The 13,602-nt window shown below is 38.4% G+C and overlaps 1 protein-coding gene across 1 annotated transcript in view; it reads right to left on the bottom strand.

The window, feature by feature from the left end:
* The window catches only part of LOC133531369 (1-phosphatidylinositol 4,5-bisphosphate phosphodiesterase epsilon-1-like), a 208,189-nt gene that overhangs the window by 26,102 nt on the left and 168,485 nt on the right, over positions 1–13,602 (bottom strand). Inside the window, exons 27-32 of the mRNA XM_061869533.1 lie at positions 12,408–12,544; positions 7,939–8,102; positions 6,890–7,009; positions 4,725–4,891; positions 2,956–3,147; positions 942–1,161 (exon numbers count right to left, since the gene is read on the bottom strand). Of these exons, the coding sequence (XP_061725517.1) occupies positions 942–1,161; positions 2,956–3,147; positions 4,725–4,891; positions 6,890–7,009; positions 7,939–8,102; positions 12,408–12,544 (1,000 nt within the window). The remainder of the gene's footprint in view (positions 1–941; positions 1,162–2,955; positions 3,148–4,724; positions 4,892–6,889; positions 7,010–7,938; positions 8,103–12,407; positions 12,545–13,602) is intronic.

Consider the following 13,602-nt stretch of genomic DNA (forward strand, 5'->3'; position numbering starts at 1 on the left):
GTAAGTGCATACTAACATACTTATGAGTCTAAAGTTACTTGAAATAAATGATTAAATAAAAAAATAAATTAAATAAATATTAGTAATTATAGCACAAAACTGATTAGGAAAGAAAATTAAACGCATCAAACGATTATCGTTCCAAAAACTCGTTATTTAACTGTACAGCGAATAAAAATCGGACAGACAGACGGACATCACATGACGAATTTATAAGGGTTCCGTTTTTTGCCATTTGGCTACGGAACCCTAAAAAATAAATACATTTACGATATGATGAAGTTAAAGTGACGTCACAAAGTTCGTGACTCTTCCTCCCCCTTGTCACAATAAGTCACATTTTCTTGACCCCCTCCCACCCCTTAAACGTATGATGTAACGAATAGACGACCCCTATACTCTGTATCTTTAGGTATTTAAATAAAAGTAAACAATTTATTTGTACATTTTCGGGTAGCTATAACATTTATTGGTTAACCAACCAAATACAAAACCGCCTGGATCAGTCACTGAACGACCTGACTTTAACCTACATTATATCATGTGTCCCTGGGCGGGACATGTTGCCAGGCAGAGTGATGGCAGGTGGGCCAAAATGCTAACGGAATGGTGGCCGCTTACAGACGAAAGGAGTGCCTGGCGTCCGTTGGCTCGTTGGGTGGACGACATTCGGAAGACTGCGGGTCACTTCTGGATGAGACTGGGTCGGGAACGGGATAAGTGGCGTACTAGAAGAGAGGCCTATGCTCAGCAGTGGGCGATAAAAGGCTGATATGATGATGATGATGATGATGATGATGATGATGATATATCATGTAATGTTTCATCTACCCGCAACTGGCTTAAAGAGCCATTTGAGTGATTTGAGGGTAGATTTTGTTTACTTTTATTTAAATACCTAAAGATACAGAGTATAGACATGCTGATATGAATATACTAACCTTGAAATTAAAAGTATCATGCCACACAGGATTCAAAGCGTTCCTTCTCGCAGCCCTAGTCCTTAATTTCCTGCAGTCCGCCGGAACACCCAACACTTCTACCTCCACGAAGGCGTTGTAGAAAGAGTACACGTTTTCTGCAACATATTGCCCCGATATCACGGATAGGGTGAGGTGGGCTGCGTGGATGCCGTCAAATTCTTTCTCCATTGGGTTAAATCTAAAACAATTAAAAAAAATAACAAGATACAGATGGGACAAAATAGCCACTAATAGCTGGTATCCCCACTCTGGCAGTACAGACCGAGAAAGAAATGGTGGGACGACTTGGATGCGTTTCAGCGGGATTGACGGGATCTTCTATAGTACAGAGAGGATTGGAAAGGGAGGGGGGGGGGGGGCTTTGCCCAGCAGTGGGATACACGTATAGGCTAAAAAAAAGAAGATACAAGGATGTTTGTCCCTTAGTAGATATTAGGGCTTTTGAAGCAATCGGTCAAGTAAGTGAAAAGCTTGGAAATATGATTAAAACTAAATTATGAAAAATATCGGAAGCAAACTTGATCAAAATACATCTTTCGAAGTCAAAATAAGAATCATAGCAAGAGTCAAGCAGGATTGTTGGAGCAAAAGATTATTCGCATTGCAAATTCTTGAAAAATTACTGTTTAGCCTAGCATATTATGATATTAATAAAGAAAAATCAAGCTAGAAGGGTCCGGGCCGAGGCGGTTGACACTTAAGTTTTCCATTGAAGCACCACGTGATCACCGATCACCCGTCATAGAAAAAAGTGTCGGAAGCCTGGGCTCGGACTCGAGCCGTTATAGCTACAGACATCCTTAAGGATGGTAGTAATACCTCCTGTAACCTTATCTTCTGTGAGTGCAGCAAAAGATTACTAGTTTGGGGTATTCTTGCCTTTGTCCAGCAAACACATTTTGGCTAACCTTAGATGTTTTCCCTCCTGTTAAAGTGCCAATTACATCCACACTTTATCAGGCTTGATATCAGACCCGATTTCGGGCCCAAGCAAAAGTATTTTTCCGTTCCAAATATCAGCACGTCGTTAACAATATTTGTTATGTAAAAAAAGGTTAATATGCAAAAATATCGAACGTTGAACATGTTTGGTAATTAGAGACAAAGTATTTTTTACATTTTGAACGTTGTGCTGATATTCCGTGAAACGGAAAACGATTATCAGGCCCGAAATCGGGACTGATTTCGAGGCCGATATCGGGAAGTGTGGATGTAATTGGCGCTTAAGAATAAGCCTTAGCCCCTATAGATCTGTTAGATGCTTCAAAGATGATATTCTCCAACGGATGTTTTCTAATCTGTCGGTCTTACCTCCTAGTGGAAATTCTTGGAAAATATAAAATATTTTTCCCAGTAAACGTCTAGTGGCTAACCTAACTATAAGGACTTACCTCTTATAATGTGCCCTGGATCCCACATAACAGCTGGTTTCCTGACATAACCAACAGACCTATTGCTCACAAACATTGGCATTGCCATCCATCGCCGCGTCTTCTGTTTGGTAGTTAAGAACCACTAGTTGGATGCCGCAGCACCACAAGGTTAGGTTGAAGTTGAATGAGTCTCTTAGGCTGAAGACCCCAGTTTTTTGAGGTTCTTCGAAAAATGACAAAATGACAGTCTCTAGAAGTGGATGTCTTCTTATATGATGATCTTACCTTCAGCGAGGAATACTACTTGTTTCTGTTGATTAGAGAGAGGCGTAGAAAATTCTCTTTTTTCCTTTTTATTACAGTTTTTCTACATAAATCTTGATAGATTCGAAATGAGCCTCCTATAAGCAATGTGGCCTGGGTCCCACAAAACTGGTTTGATGATGATCTTTAGAAGATGACATTGAATAGGGGCTGTCTTCTGATATGCTGGTCTCACTTATAAGTCTTTCTCCAACGTATTCAGCTGATAGTATGATGGTCTTCTATAAGGAATTTATGTAAATTCCTGAAGATACTACTAGATTTAACAATCTTACCTCCTGTAAGCGATGTGTCCTGGATCCCACATAACAGCTGGTTTCCTGACATATCCCACGGAGCCATTGCTCTCAAACATGGCGGCGTTGACTGCCATCGCCGCATCTTCTGTTTGGTAGTTAAGAGCCACTAGTTGGACGCCGCAGCACCAGAAGGTTACTGGGTCGAAGTTGGATGAGTCTATTCTTAGGCTGTGGAAAAAAGAAAAAGGTTACGCTTCCCCAACCAGTTAACTAAAAAAAATTAAACTGTTTATTATAATAATATATGTTTATAATATTATTTTTACCAGATTTCTTAGCACAATCTACTTTTTATAGATCTCATCGCGCGCCCAGCGTGCAGCAGTACGCGACGCGCAGCCATCATAAACGCTATTCGCACTATTAGTGCTTGAAAACGGAAACCTAAGCTCTCCGAAAAATTACACGCGAGTGCGAGTGACTAAAAATACATGATTAAAAATATAAATAAATATAAAATTAGCTGAAATTTAGTTTGTCTCACAAAGCTCTTGAGTAGTTGACGGGTCTTTCCTAAGGGATAATTACATAAAAGATCCCTATGGGTCGAAGTGTATCCGCAAGGGCCCCGGAAAATCATAAGATAAGATATTATGTCTCACGATAGTCTAAATTCGAGAACAAGGTTAAATCACAGATCATATAATATTTACTATTAGTTAAATCATTATTTAGACGGAAAATTTAGCGCTTGGCATATAAATTATAAATATAAGCATATAAATGGACGAATCTCTGCGCCGAATGAGTAGTTTTCTAACCCCCGAAGCAAAAAGCGGGGCGTTATTTGTTTGAAACAAAATAATCCAATGTCTGTCTGTGACATCGTAGCTCTCAAACCGATGGACCGATTTCGATGCGGTTTTATTACGTGAAAGCGAGTTTCTTTGCATGGTTCTTAGCTATGTTTGATAAAAATCGTTCAAGCTTGAAGAACATCAGCTCTTTTCCAAAATGGATTTTGGCATAATAGACCGTCAGTCATCGCCTCCCGGCTGATATTTTGTCTGATGATAGTTTAGATGCCGTTTTAAACTAAAAAAAACCGTTAGCCGGTTGTATCGCGGTGGAATGACCGTCAGCTGTAAAATGATCATGTAAAAAATATGCACCTTACCACTTTATCTGCGGCAAAGTATGCGTAATGTGTAAATTGCGTAATTCGTTAATGGATTTTCAGGCGTTTCATGATTTGTTATTGCTATCATAAAAGGTATAGCGCTTATTTTTTACATGTTCATGCGACCAGCTGATGTTCTTACTACCGCGATATAACCGGCTGACGATGTTTTAAATTAACAACAGCATCTGAACTATCATTTGACAAAGTATCAAACGGGAGACGACCATTTTTTGGTGGGAGGTGGTCGAAAGGATGGGTGACGATCGGGCAGTCAAGAGGGCTTACTTAGGCCGACCAACTGGACGCCGCCCTGTTGGTCATCCTAAATATCGTTGGGCGGGTAGAGTGGAGGCAGATCTCCGAGAGCTCGGCGTCAGCGAAAGCTGGCGTCAGTTCGCTGTGGACCGAGCAAAGTGGCGTGCTCTTGTGTTGGAGACCAAGACTCATTTTGGGTCATCGCACCAGCCAAGTAAGTAAGTATGGAAAACTATTTTCTTCAGGTTATGAGACATCGTTTGATAAAAATACTATTCGAAATGAAAAAAACCTGACTTGATGTATTACTTAATTTGAAACTATTTTGACACAATGATTTTGAATTCAATGTTTCCGTGGCTCTTACCCGGCGGGATAAGTCCGGACGAGTTGCGTCTCCGTATGTGCTACTAGAGCGAGCGGGTGTTTTCTGCAGATCTTCTTCCCGATAGCTTCGTTGACGGAGCTGCAGCGGTAGCAGGGGTGGTGTAAGGCTGGTGCGTTGAGGCATCGTGCCCTGGTCACTGCCAACTGCTGTAAATATTAAAAAGGAATATACTTATAGTTGTTCGATTTGTAGCTGGCCCTGAGCGGCTAATACTTTGTCTATTGTTAAGTAAAAACGCACGTGCCAATTAGACCTTAACAATTAGACAAAGAATTAACCGTTTGGGCGAGCTACAAATCGAACGTCTATACCTACTTATTCTTTGTAGGTTCACGTTGGATAGGAACAGAAAATGTTTACTATGATATAATACATTATCTAGTCAACAATGTAAATAAGACAGTAGAAAATAAGACAGAATAAGCTATTTTAGCATGTAAGTACTTTAGAGCAGCATTTACCTAAAAAACCAAGTCAAAGATTAACGTACTGTTTGTAATTTCCAGCCATTTATCATCTTTAAAACATAAGTTTGATACCTCGTTCGCGGAAGAGATAGAAAAGCTCGGCTCGGAGAACAATATATGTTTTCTGTGGTGATAAATATTAACAAACGCAACAGCGAGGATAAATAAGGCACCATGGAGTTCCTCGACTCGTTACTAGAACTAGGGATCTGAGCGTTACGAGTACCCATAATTATTTATGTCCCCTTTTTAATACCGCTAAGAGGTGGGTCCCGTATTTGTCAGTTTTTGTTTTTGTTAGATGGGTCTGCTTTGGCGTATATTTTATAACTGTATCTGCAACGGGACAAGCAAATATTTAAAAAGAAAATATAATAAACAATGAGCGGAATTCTTCATAGCAAAAATCAAACTGTCAGAGGGATTGACCTAACTGTTTTATCGACTTATCGATGTTACGGAATAATATCGCATTAGGTATCCATAATCAACTTAAAAGATTATTCTGTAACATTTGACCTCTTTGATAAGCAACTTGCATCTCCGTATTAAAGTAAATCATGTGAGCGTCACATATGTCATTTATGTCACTTGAGTTTTCATGAGTGATCTCCGTGCCGTGTTACTAAAATGGTTAATCCTAAAAGAAAACAAAAAAAAAATGGATACAGAAAGATTCTTATTTCAGTATCAAAGAAGATTCTTCCACAATATATTGCTCTAAATGTTACGTTCATTTACATCATAAAAGTATTTTCTGTTTTATTCTTTACTATTATACCAAAATACAGTGGCGGTCAGCTAATTAGGGATACCTGTGTTTCGTTAAGTGACAAATATTTATCGATAAGTCGATAAAACAGTTAGGTCAATCCCTCTGACAGTTTGATTTTTGCTATGGAGAATTCCGCTCATTAATAATAAAACATAGCTATTTGTAAATTAATTTCTTTAGTTGGGCTGTTTCGTCTATTACCTATACTTATGTATTGATCTTTGATTCCCTTTTGTTGAAATGGTGAATAGTAATGTGCATTGTGCACTGATGGCTAAGCTGTAGTGGTGAGGCTTCCACATCGAAGGTCGTATGTTTAAACCCGACTGGTATATCGTTATTGTTTAAGAAATTAGTATTTTTACTGCTCTAAGGTAAAATGTCGTGAGGATACCAGACAAGTTCTAGTTTCTGATGTTGGTTGGAAGGTCTGATGGGATGCTATCGTAAAAGTGTACAGGTCTGACGATGAACAGTTAGACTCTTACCGTTCCAGTACCATTACCGGTCTCTGAGGACTCGAAGCTGCTGCAGGGGGCACTGTCTTTGCTGGTCTGCTTGCCTAAGCTGCGAGGTGACACGGTTGTTTCTTTTGTCTGAATGATGATGATGGATATATTCTTACCGTTCCAGTGCTGTCGCTGCTCTGTGAGGATTCGAAGCTGCAGCAGGGGGCACTGTCTTTGCTTTGTCTGCTTGACTAAGCTGCGAGGTGACTGGGGGTTGCTGCTGCAGGCTGAATGATGATGTTGGATATATTCTTACCGTTCCAGTGCTATCGCTGCTCTCTGAGGACTCGAAACTGCTGCAGGGGGGACCGTTTTTGCTGGTCTGCTTGACTGAGCTGCGAGGTGACACGGTTGTTTCTTTTGTCTGAATGATGATGATGGATATATTTTTACCGTTCCAGTGCTGTCGCTACTCTCTGAGGATTCGAAGCTGCTACAGGGGGCACTGTCTTTGCTAGTCTGCTTGACTGAGCTGCGAGGTGACAGTGGATTAAGGCCGCGGAATTTGATTGCCTGAAAAAAAAAGATATACATACAATTATTATTGATCTACTATCATACTTTGAAGGAATTTTTGTATGATACTTTTTTTAAAGGTGTAGGTAGATTATAGGTACTAACTAAACACTTTCGTAAAAGCTAGTGCATAATAGTGTTTTCGTCAATTGCCGAGACCAGGTTCCCTAAGAGACGCCAAATTCCCTTAGAGAGCAGTAGCAAAAACTACCGTGACTACACTCAAAATCGTATTTGATACTTGAGTGGTGACTCATCCTAGTTAATGAAATGAAATGTTTTAATCCAGAAATAATATTCCATGTGTATGTGCAATAAAATTTGGCTGTCTAAACTAAAGTCTACAGTTAATAATATAACTAAAATAAGTAAATAAGACAATTATAATAGGCCTAGGAGCAGTTCACCCCGACTTCATGGTCAGGTTTGTGGTAGGTCTTCCAGCGCTCATGAAGCGGGCTACCGTCCCACTCCCTCACTGCTTAATACTTGACTCATGTCTCGTAACTCATCCTAGGCCCCATCCATTTATTACGTAAGACGATTTTTGCCAGTTTTTGACCCCCTTCCAACACTATGTAATAAAAAATTTGAATAGGCCGACCCACTATATTACGTAAGAATCTAAACGAAAAAAAAAAAACATTTTCGTTAGTCTTACTATTTATTTAAAAAAAAAAAAAAACAATTTTGGAATGTTTATTTGTTCCTACTATACTGGAGCCAGTCTAAGCTAACTCTGCACTGTGTTTGATAGCACAGACTGGAAGCACAGTTTCTTTTATATTTCAATTTAACGTAATTTTAAAACTTTCGCATCTTTGTGATCTTAGGTATAAGAACTATGAACCCCCTATGTAAAAAAAGACATGTTCGATCTTCCCCCGAGTCTTACCTGATAAATGAATGGCGCCCTACAAACTTACCTGGACATACGTGACCATGTCACTGAGTTCCTTGGCTATCTGGTTGCTCCGTTTTCTGGCGGCACTGCTCTGTTTCGTGTCTGGTCGAAGACTTCTGTATAGTGATAAAGACGCGCGCCCGCATTTTTCTTCCATAGAGTTGAGGATTTTGTGGAGCTCTTTGTCTAGGAAATAAAGAAATTCTAGAGAAAAGTTAGACGTTTTCAAGAGTCCGCGACTCGGTCGAATTTCGCCTTCCCATACAAACGGAGTTTCATTTTCATTTTAAAACTATGGGTTGGATTGTAATGAAACGTTGCACATACATGAGGTATATCTATGCCTATAATTAGTTTATATAGCTACAGCTTATAAAACAGACAAAATAAAGCATAAAAAAGTTTTGTATGAAATAGTTATTTGTGCAACAAGAGAAGAAAGTTGGTTTTTCTTGCGAGTGTTGATTTTGAGGCCTGAGTAAGCGAAAGATTCTAAGTTAGAATCGCGCGATAGAATTGAGCGTAGCAAGGGACTCAAAAACACGAGATGTAAAATAACTTTGCTCTCGTGTGACACATACAACTTTTCACCTCAGAAGTGAGAACATATTAAAGGTAAAAAACATTCAACATCAAGCAAAGTTAACCACATTGTAAATAAATGAAATGAATGGCATCATCATTATGACAAAAGCTTGTCTCACTCCCTGGAGTGAGGAAAGTCGCACTTTAGTCACTCCGCGGAGTGACGAAAGTAGGCTTATTCCAGCAGTTGAGGTGAAAAAATTAATTCGCTGTATTTTTTAACTACAGTATCTGAAGCTACATAAACTAATTACAAGCATAGATATACCTTATCCTATTGTAAGTACAAAGTTTCAGAGCAATCTAGCTAGTCGTTATGAAATGAGAGCGTAACTACGTTTGTATGGAGAACCGAGCTTGTTGCGGACTTTTAATGTAAATAGATCAAATTTCAAGATCAGGTCTTAAATTTCTTGTATTTTAAGAGGGAAATACACCACTTCTTCGTCCATATAAAAAAACAAACGTTTTTCCTAACTTCTAAATATTTTCTATTCTCCATGATTTTTTAGTATGGAAAGCATTTTTTTTTTTTTCGAAAAAGCGAAACCGATAAACCTAGAATATAATTATTATGCTGAACCGATCGACATCAAAATCAAAGTGATTTGTTAAGATTTAGTTTTTTTTTTAATACTACATCGATGGCAAACAAGCATACGGCCCGCCTGATGGTAAGCAGTCCCCGTGGCCCATGTACGCCTGTAACTCCAGAGAAGTTACATGCGCGTTGCCGACCCTAAGCCCGCCCCCCCTCGTTGAGCTCTGGCAACCTGACTCACCGGCACAAACACAACACTGTGAGTAAGGTCTAGTGTTATTTGGCTACTGTTTTCTGTAAGGTGGTTAATGGTTAGTTAGTGGAAAACGTTTTCTTCCGAAATAGAATTTCATAGAAAAAGTACCGTTATTTCGTTAGGATCGCAAAGTTATTCTTCCCTCTTATGGGACTCGTACAGACAGGAATTATGTAAAACTCTGTTTTTAATTCCAAACAGAGATACATAGATGTTATAAGGCGTGTGTCTGTATGTGCGTCGTAGCTCGCCAGCGGACGAACTGAACGAAAATTGGCGGTTTCATACATTTCAGCTAATCAGATGTTGATGGTTCCTATGAATAAAAGATAAAGATACTTAGATAAGATAAAATAAATGTATTCGTGCCAGTAAGAAACATGTACGAACATGTACAGAATATATGTGTACCTAGTAGTAGTGGGTGTGACCATAACTATGAAGCCGATGGCCCCGGGTTAGAATCCCGGTAAGGCCTTGTGCACAAATCACGCGAGGTTTTTTTCGGCTATTTTTGACCCCCCTCCCCTTTGGTGATATTTGGTGAGGTTCTTGGCGAACCCCCCCTCCCCCACATAACCTCACGTGTATTTTTTTATTTTTTCATTCGACCTTATTTAAAATAAATAGTATTGTATAGAGTAAATCTTGTTTAGAATTGTTATTTTGAAGTGCCAAGTGAAGATTTTATGTTTAACAAAACCGAGAAAAGTATGTGGTTGATATTTTTTCTTAGTTTCGTTCACCATAGAAAAATACACGTGAGGTTTTCTTATACCCGCCCTCCCCCAACGTGATTGTGATTTTTCGTGACCCCTGCCCCCTATCTGACCTCGCGTGATTTGTGCACAAGCCCTTAGGGCATTTATTTAAGTGATGAACATAGATATTTGTTCCTGAGTTACGGGTGTTTTCTATGTATGAGTATGTATTTTCTAGGTATGTATGTATTTTCTGTAAGGTTCTGACGGAAGATCAGCGCTGTGGTCTCCGCAGCATTTATGCTGAGTCAGCGCCTATTCTTTACCACAACACATGACCCTCTACTAATATCTCTATTAATCTAAAAATAAGACACGTAATACATTTGATTGTTTGACGTAATTATTGATATTAGTGTCAAACTGTATGTTACTTTTTCTTTGTCTCTTGTCAATTTTCTTTCTCTCTTGTTATTTGTTTGTGTCACAAAGCATGTAAGTTGTGGTTGAATAAAGATTTTATCTATCTATCTATCTATCTATCTATCTATATACGTATGCATATCGTCGCCTAGAACCCATAGTACAAGCTTTGCTTAGTATGGGGCTGAGTCAATCTGTGTGTTACTTCAATAAGTAAACTAATGAGCCAAGATTTATATCAGTGTTAAAACTTATGTAATTCTATCATGTTTCTTTCTCTTTTGTTTTTCTCGTTCAGTTATGTACAGAATGTAGCATTAGTTTATGAGACTGCTAGTTTAACAGTCCAGACGCGGTTTATTTATTTAGTATAAATTTTATTTTGACACTTGGAGAGACTTTACACCTCCAAATCTTATTAATGTCATTATTATTGTGTATTATTATTCTTCTCAGACCGTGGGGACCTTATACATCTACAAACTTAATGTATTAAGTTTGGAGACTATACGTCTCTGTCATATTGTATAATATACTTGACTTGGTACATACTAGTTATGTACAGAATGTAACATTAGTTTATGAGACTGCTAGTTTAACAGTCCAGACGCGGTTTATTTATTTAGTATAAATTTTATTTTGACACTTGGAGAGACTTTACACCTCCAAATTTTATTACTATTAGTACTCTGACATTGGGGACCTTTTACATCTCCAGATTTAATGTGTTTTTAACCATAGAGACTATACATCTCTATTGTATTGTAGTAATTATTTATTTTAAGATTATTATAATGTAATGTTTACCCAGGTATTGGCTGTTGTATTTATAAATGTTGTTATGTATTTTTCATGTCACTGTATGATGTTACTATAAATGTTGTATTGACTTGTAAAAGAGCCCTTGAGGCCTACTTGCAGAATAAATTTTTGAATTTGAATTTGAATTTTTGAATTTTTTTTTTTTCAATGTTTACCTCAGTCTCAGTGTCAAACATAATTATAAGCATAATAGGTATTATTAATTTTTAGAAGCGCTGGTGGCCTAGCGGTAAGATCGTGCGACTTGCAATCCGGAGGTCGCGGGTTCAAACCTCAGCTCGTACCAATGAGTTTTTCGGAACTTATGTACCTACGAAATAATAATAATAATAATAATTCAGCCTATATACGTCCCACTGCTGGGCACAGGCCTCCTCTCATGCGCGAGATATCATTTGATATTTACCAGTCTCTTTTCGGTGAAGGAAAACATCGTGAGGAAACCGGACAAATCCCAACAAAGGCCTAATTTTACCCTCTGGGTTGAAAGGTCAGATGGCAGTCGCTTTCGTAAAAACTAGTGCCTACGCCAAATATTGGGATTAGTTGTCAAGCGGACCCCAAGCTCCTATGAGCCGTGGCAATATGCCGGGACAACGCTAGGAAGAAGGAAGACGGAGGAGGTATTATTAATTTTGTAATTTCGCACGTCATGTACATTACGCAGTTTCTACATGTGGAAACTTGTAATTGGCTTACTGTTTTTATTTCGCAGCTTATTTGTTATTCTAGCTGTAAGTTTTCCTAAGAAATTAAATAAAAATAAGTTTTTGGCAAAAATTTAATTTTTGGTACAAAGCTTTTATCGCTAACTGTAGGTACTTTTCTTTCCACAGGCAACTAATACTCAGCGAGCAAATTCTAAAAACCCAAAACACAATTAGGTTGCGTTGTTTTATCACAGAGTTCCTATGTCCACCTCTTGTCTCCATCATCAGATCAGCTCGATGGTACCATAATATTGCATTGTCGGGTGACTTACATATGTATGCAAATTTTCAGCTCAATCGGAAACCGGGAAGTGGATCAAATTTAACTTGCAAGATTTGATTACAAACAGACAACGGTCAGGTGAACGTAAATAAAAGCTTGTAATAAAAATCCATCCTGTATGAATACAGCGTGGATTTAAATACCAAGACACAAACCTAAAAAAAACTCACCATCTAGTTCCTCATCATCATCATAATCTTCGTCCGAGAAGTATTCCGCTAGGCTGCTCCCAGATTGTTGAGACAGCGAGCTGTTCCGGACTCCTTGTTCAGGGAGTGATGTGCTGGTATGACGAATGCCGTTGGACCTGAGAAAAGGTTTTTGTCAGAATAAATAAAATAAAATAAATATTATAGGGACATTATTACACAAATTGACTAAGTCCCACAGTAAGCTCAATAAGGCTTGTGTTGAGGGTATTTAGACAACGATATATATAATATATAAATATTTATAAATACTTAAATACATAGAGAAAACCCATGACTCAGGAACAAATATCCATGCTCATCACACGAATAAATGCCCTTACCAGGATTTGAACCCGGGACCATCGGCTTCGTAGGCGGGGTCACTACCCACTAGGCCAAACTGGTCGTCAAATAAAAATAAAATAATAATAATAGTTTTAAAACTTTCAGTTTCAGTAAGGGAGAAAGTAATAATTATAGACTCCGTTGGTTGGACCACTTGAAGAGAATCGATGAGGAACGGAACGTGAAAATAAGTTTTTGGCATAAATTTCATTTTTGGTACAAGCTTTTATCGCTGACTGTACTTCTCTTTCCACAGGCAACTAATACTCATCGAGCAAATTCTAAAAACCCCAAACACAATTAGGTTACGTTGTTTTATCGCAGAGTTCCTATGGCCACCTCCTGTCCCCATCATCAGATCATCTCGATAGTACCATAATATTGCATTGTCACCCGACTTACATATGTATGCAAACCGGGAAGTGGATCAAATTTAACTTGCAAGATTTGATTACAAACAGACAACGGTCAGGTGAAAGTAAATAAAAGCTTGTAAAAAGGATGAAAATAGAGGTGGATTGTCAAAGAAAACTTTGTAGCCACAGTAAATTTACTGCCATCTTTCGACACATGACTTTTAGAACGCCATTTGACTTTGATCCTTATCCTTTCACTGATATGTGCTAAATTTGTTAAATATCAAAAAGTAGCGCCATCTAATTGATCAAAGGCCAAAGGCATGGCATTGTTTCGTGCGATGGCGCCACAACCTTTAGGTTATGCCCGCTAAGATGGCGCCACTTTTTGGTATTTAACAAATTTTACACTTATCAGTGAAAAAATAAGAATCAAAGACAAATGGCATTCTAAAAGTTTTAATCATGTGTGG

The sequence above is a fragment of the Cydia pomonella genome, chromosome 25, assembly GCF_033807575.1.
Source record: "Cydia pomonella isolate Wapato2018A chromosome 25, ilCydPomo1, whole genome shotgun sequence".
Classification (NCBI taxonomy): domain Eukaryota; kingdom Metazoa; phylum Arthropoda; class Insecta; order Lepidoptera; family Tortricidae; genus Cydia; species Cydia pomonella.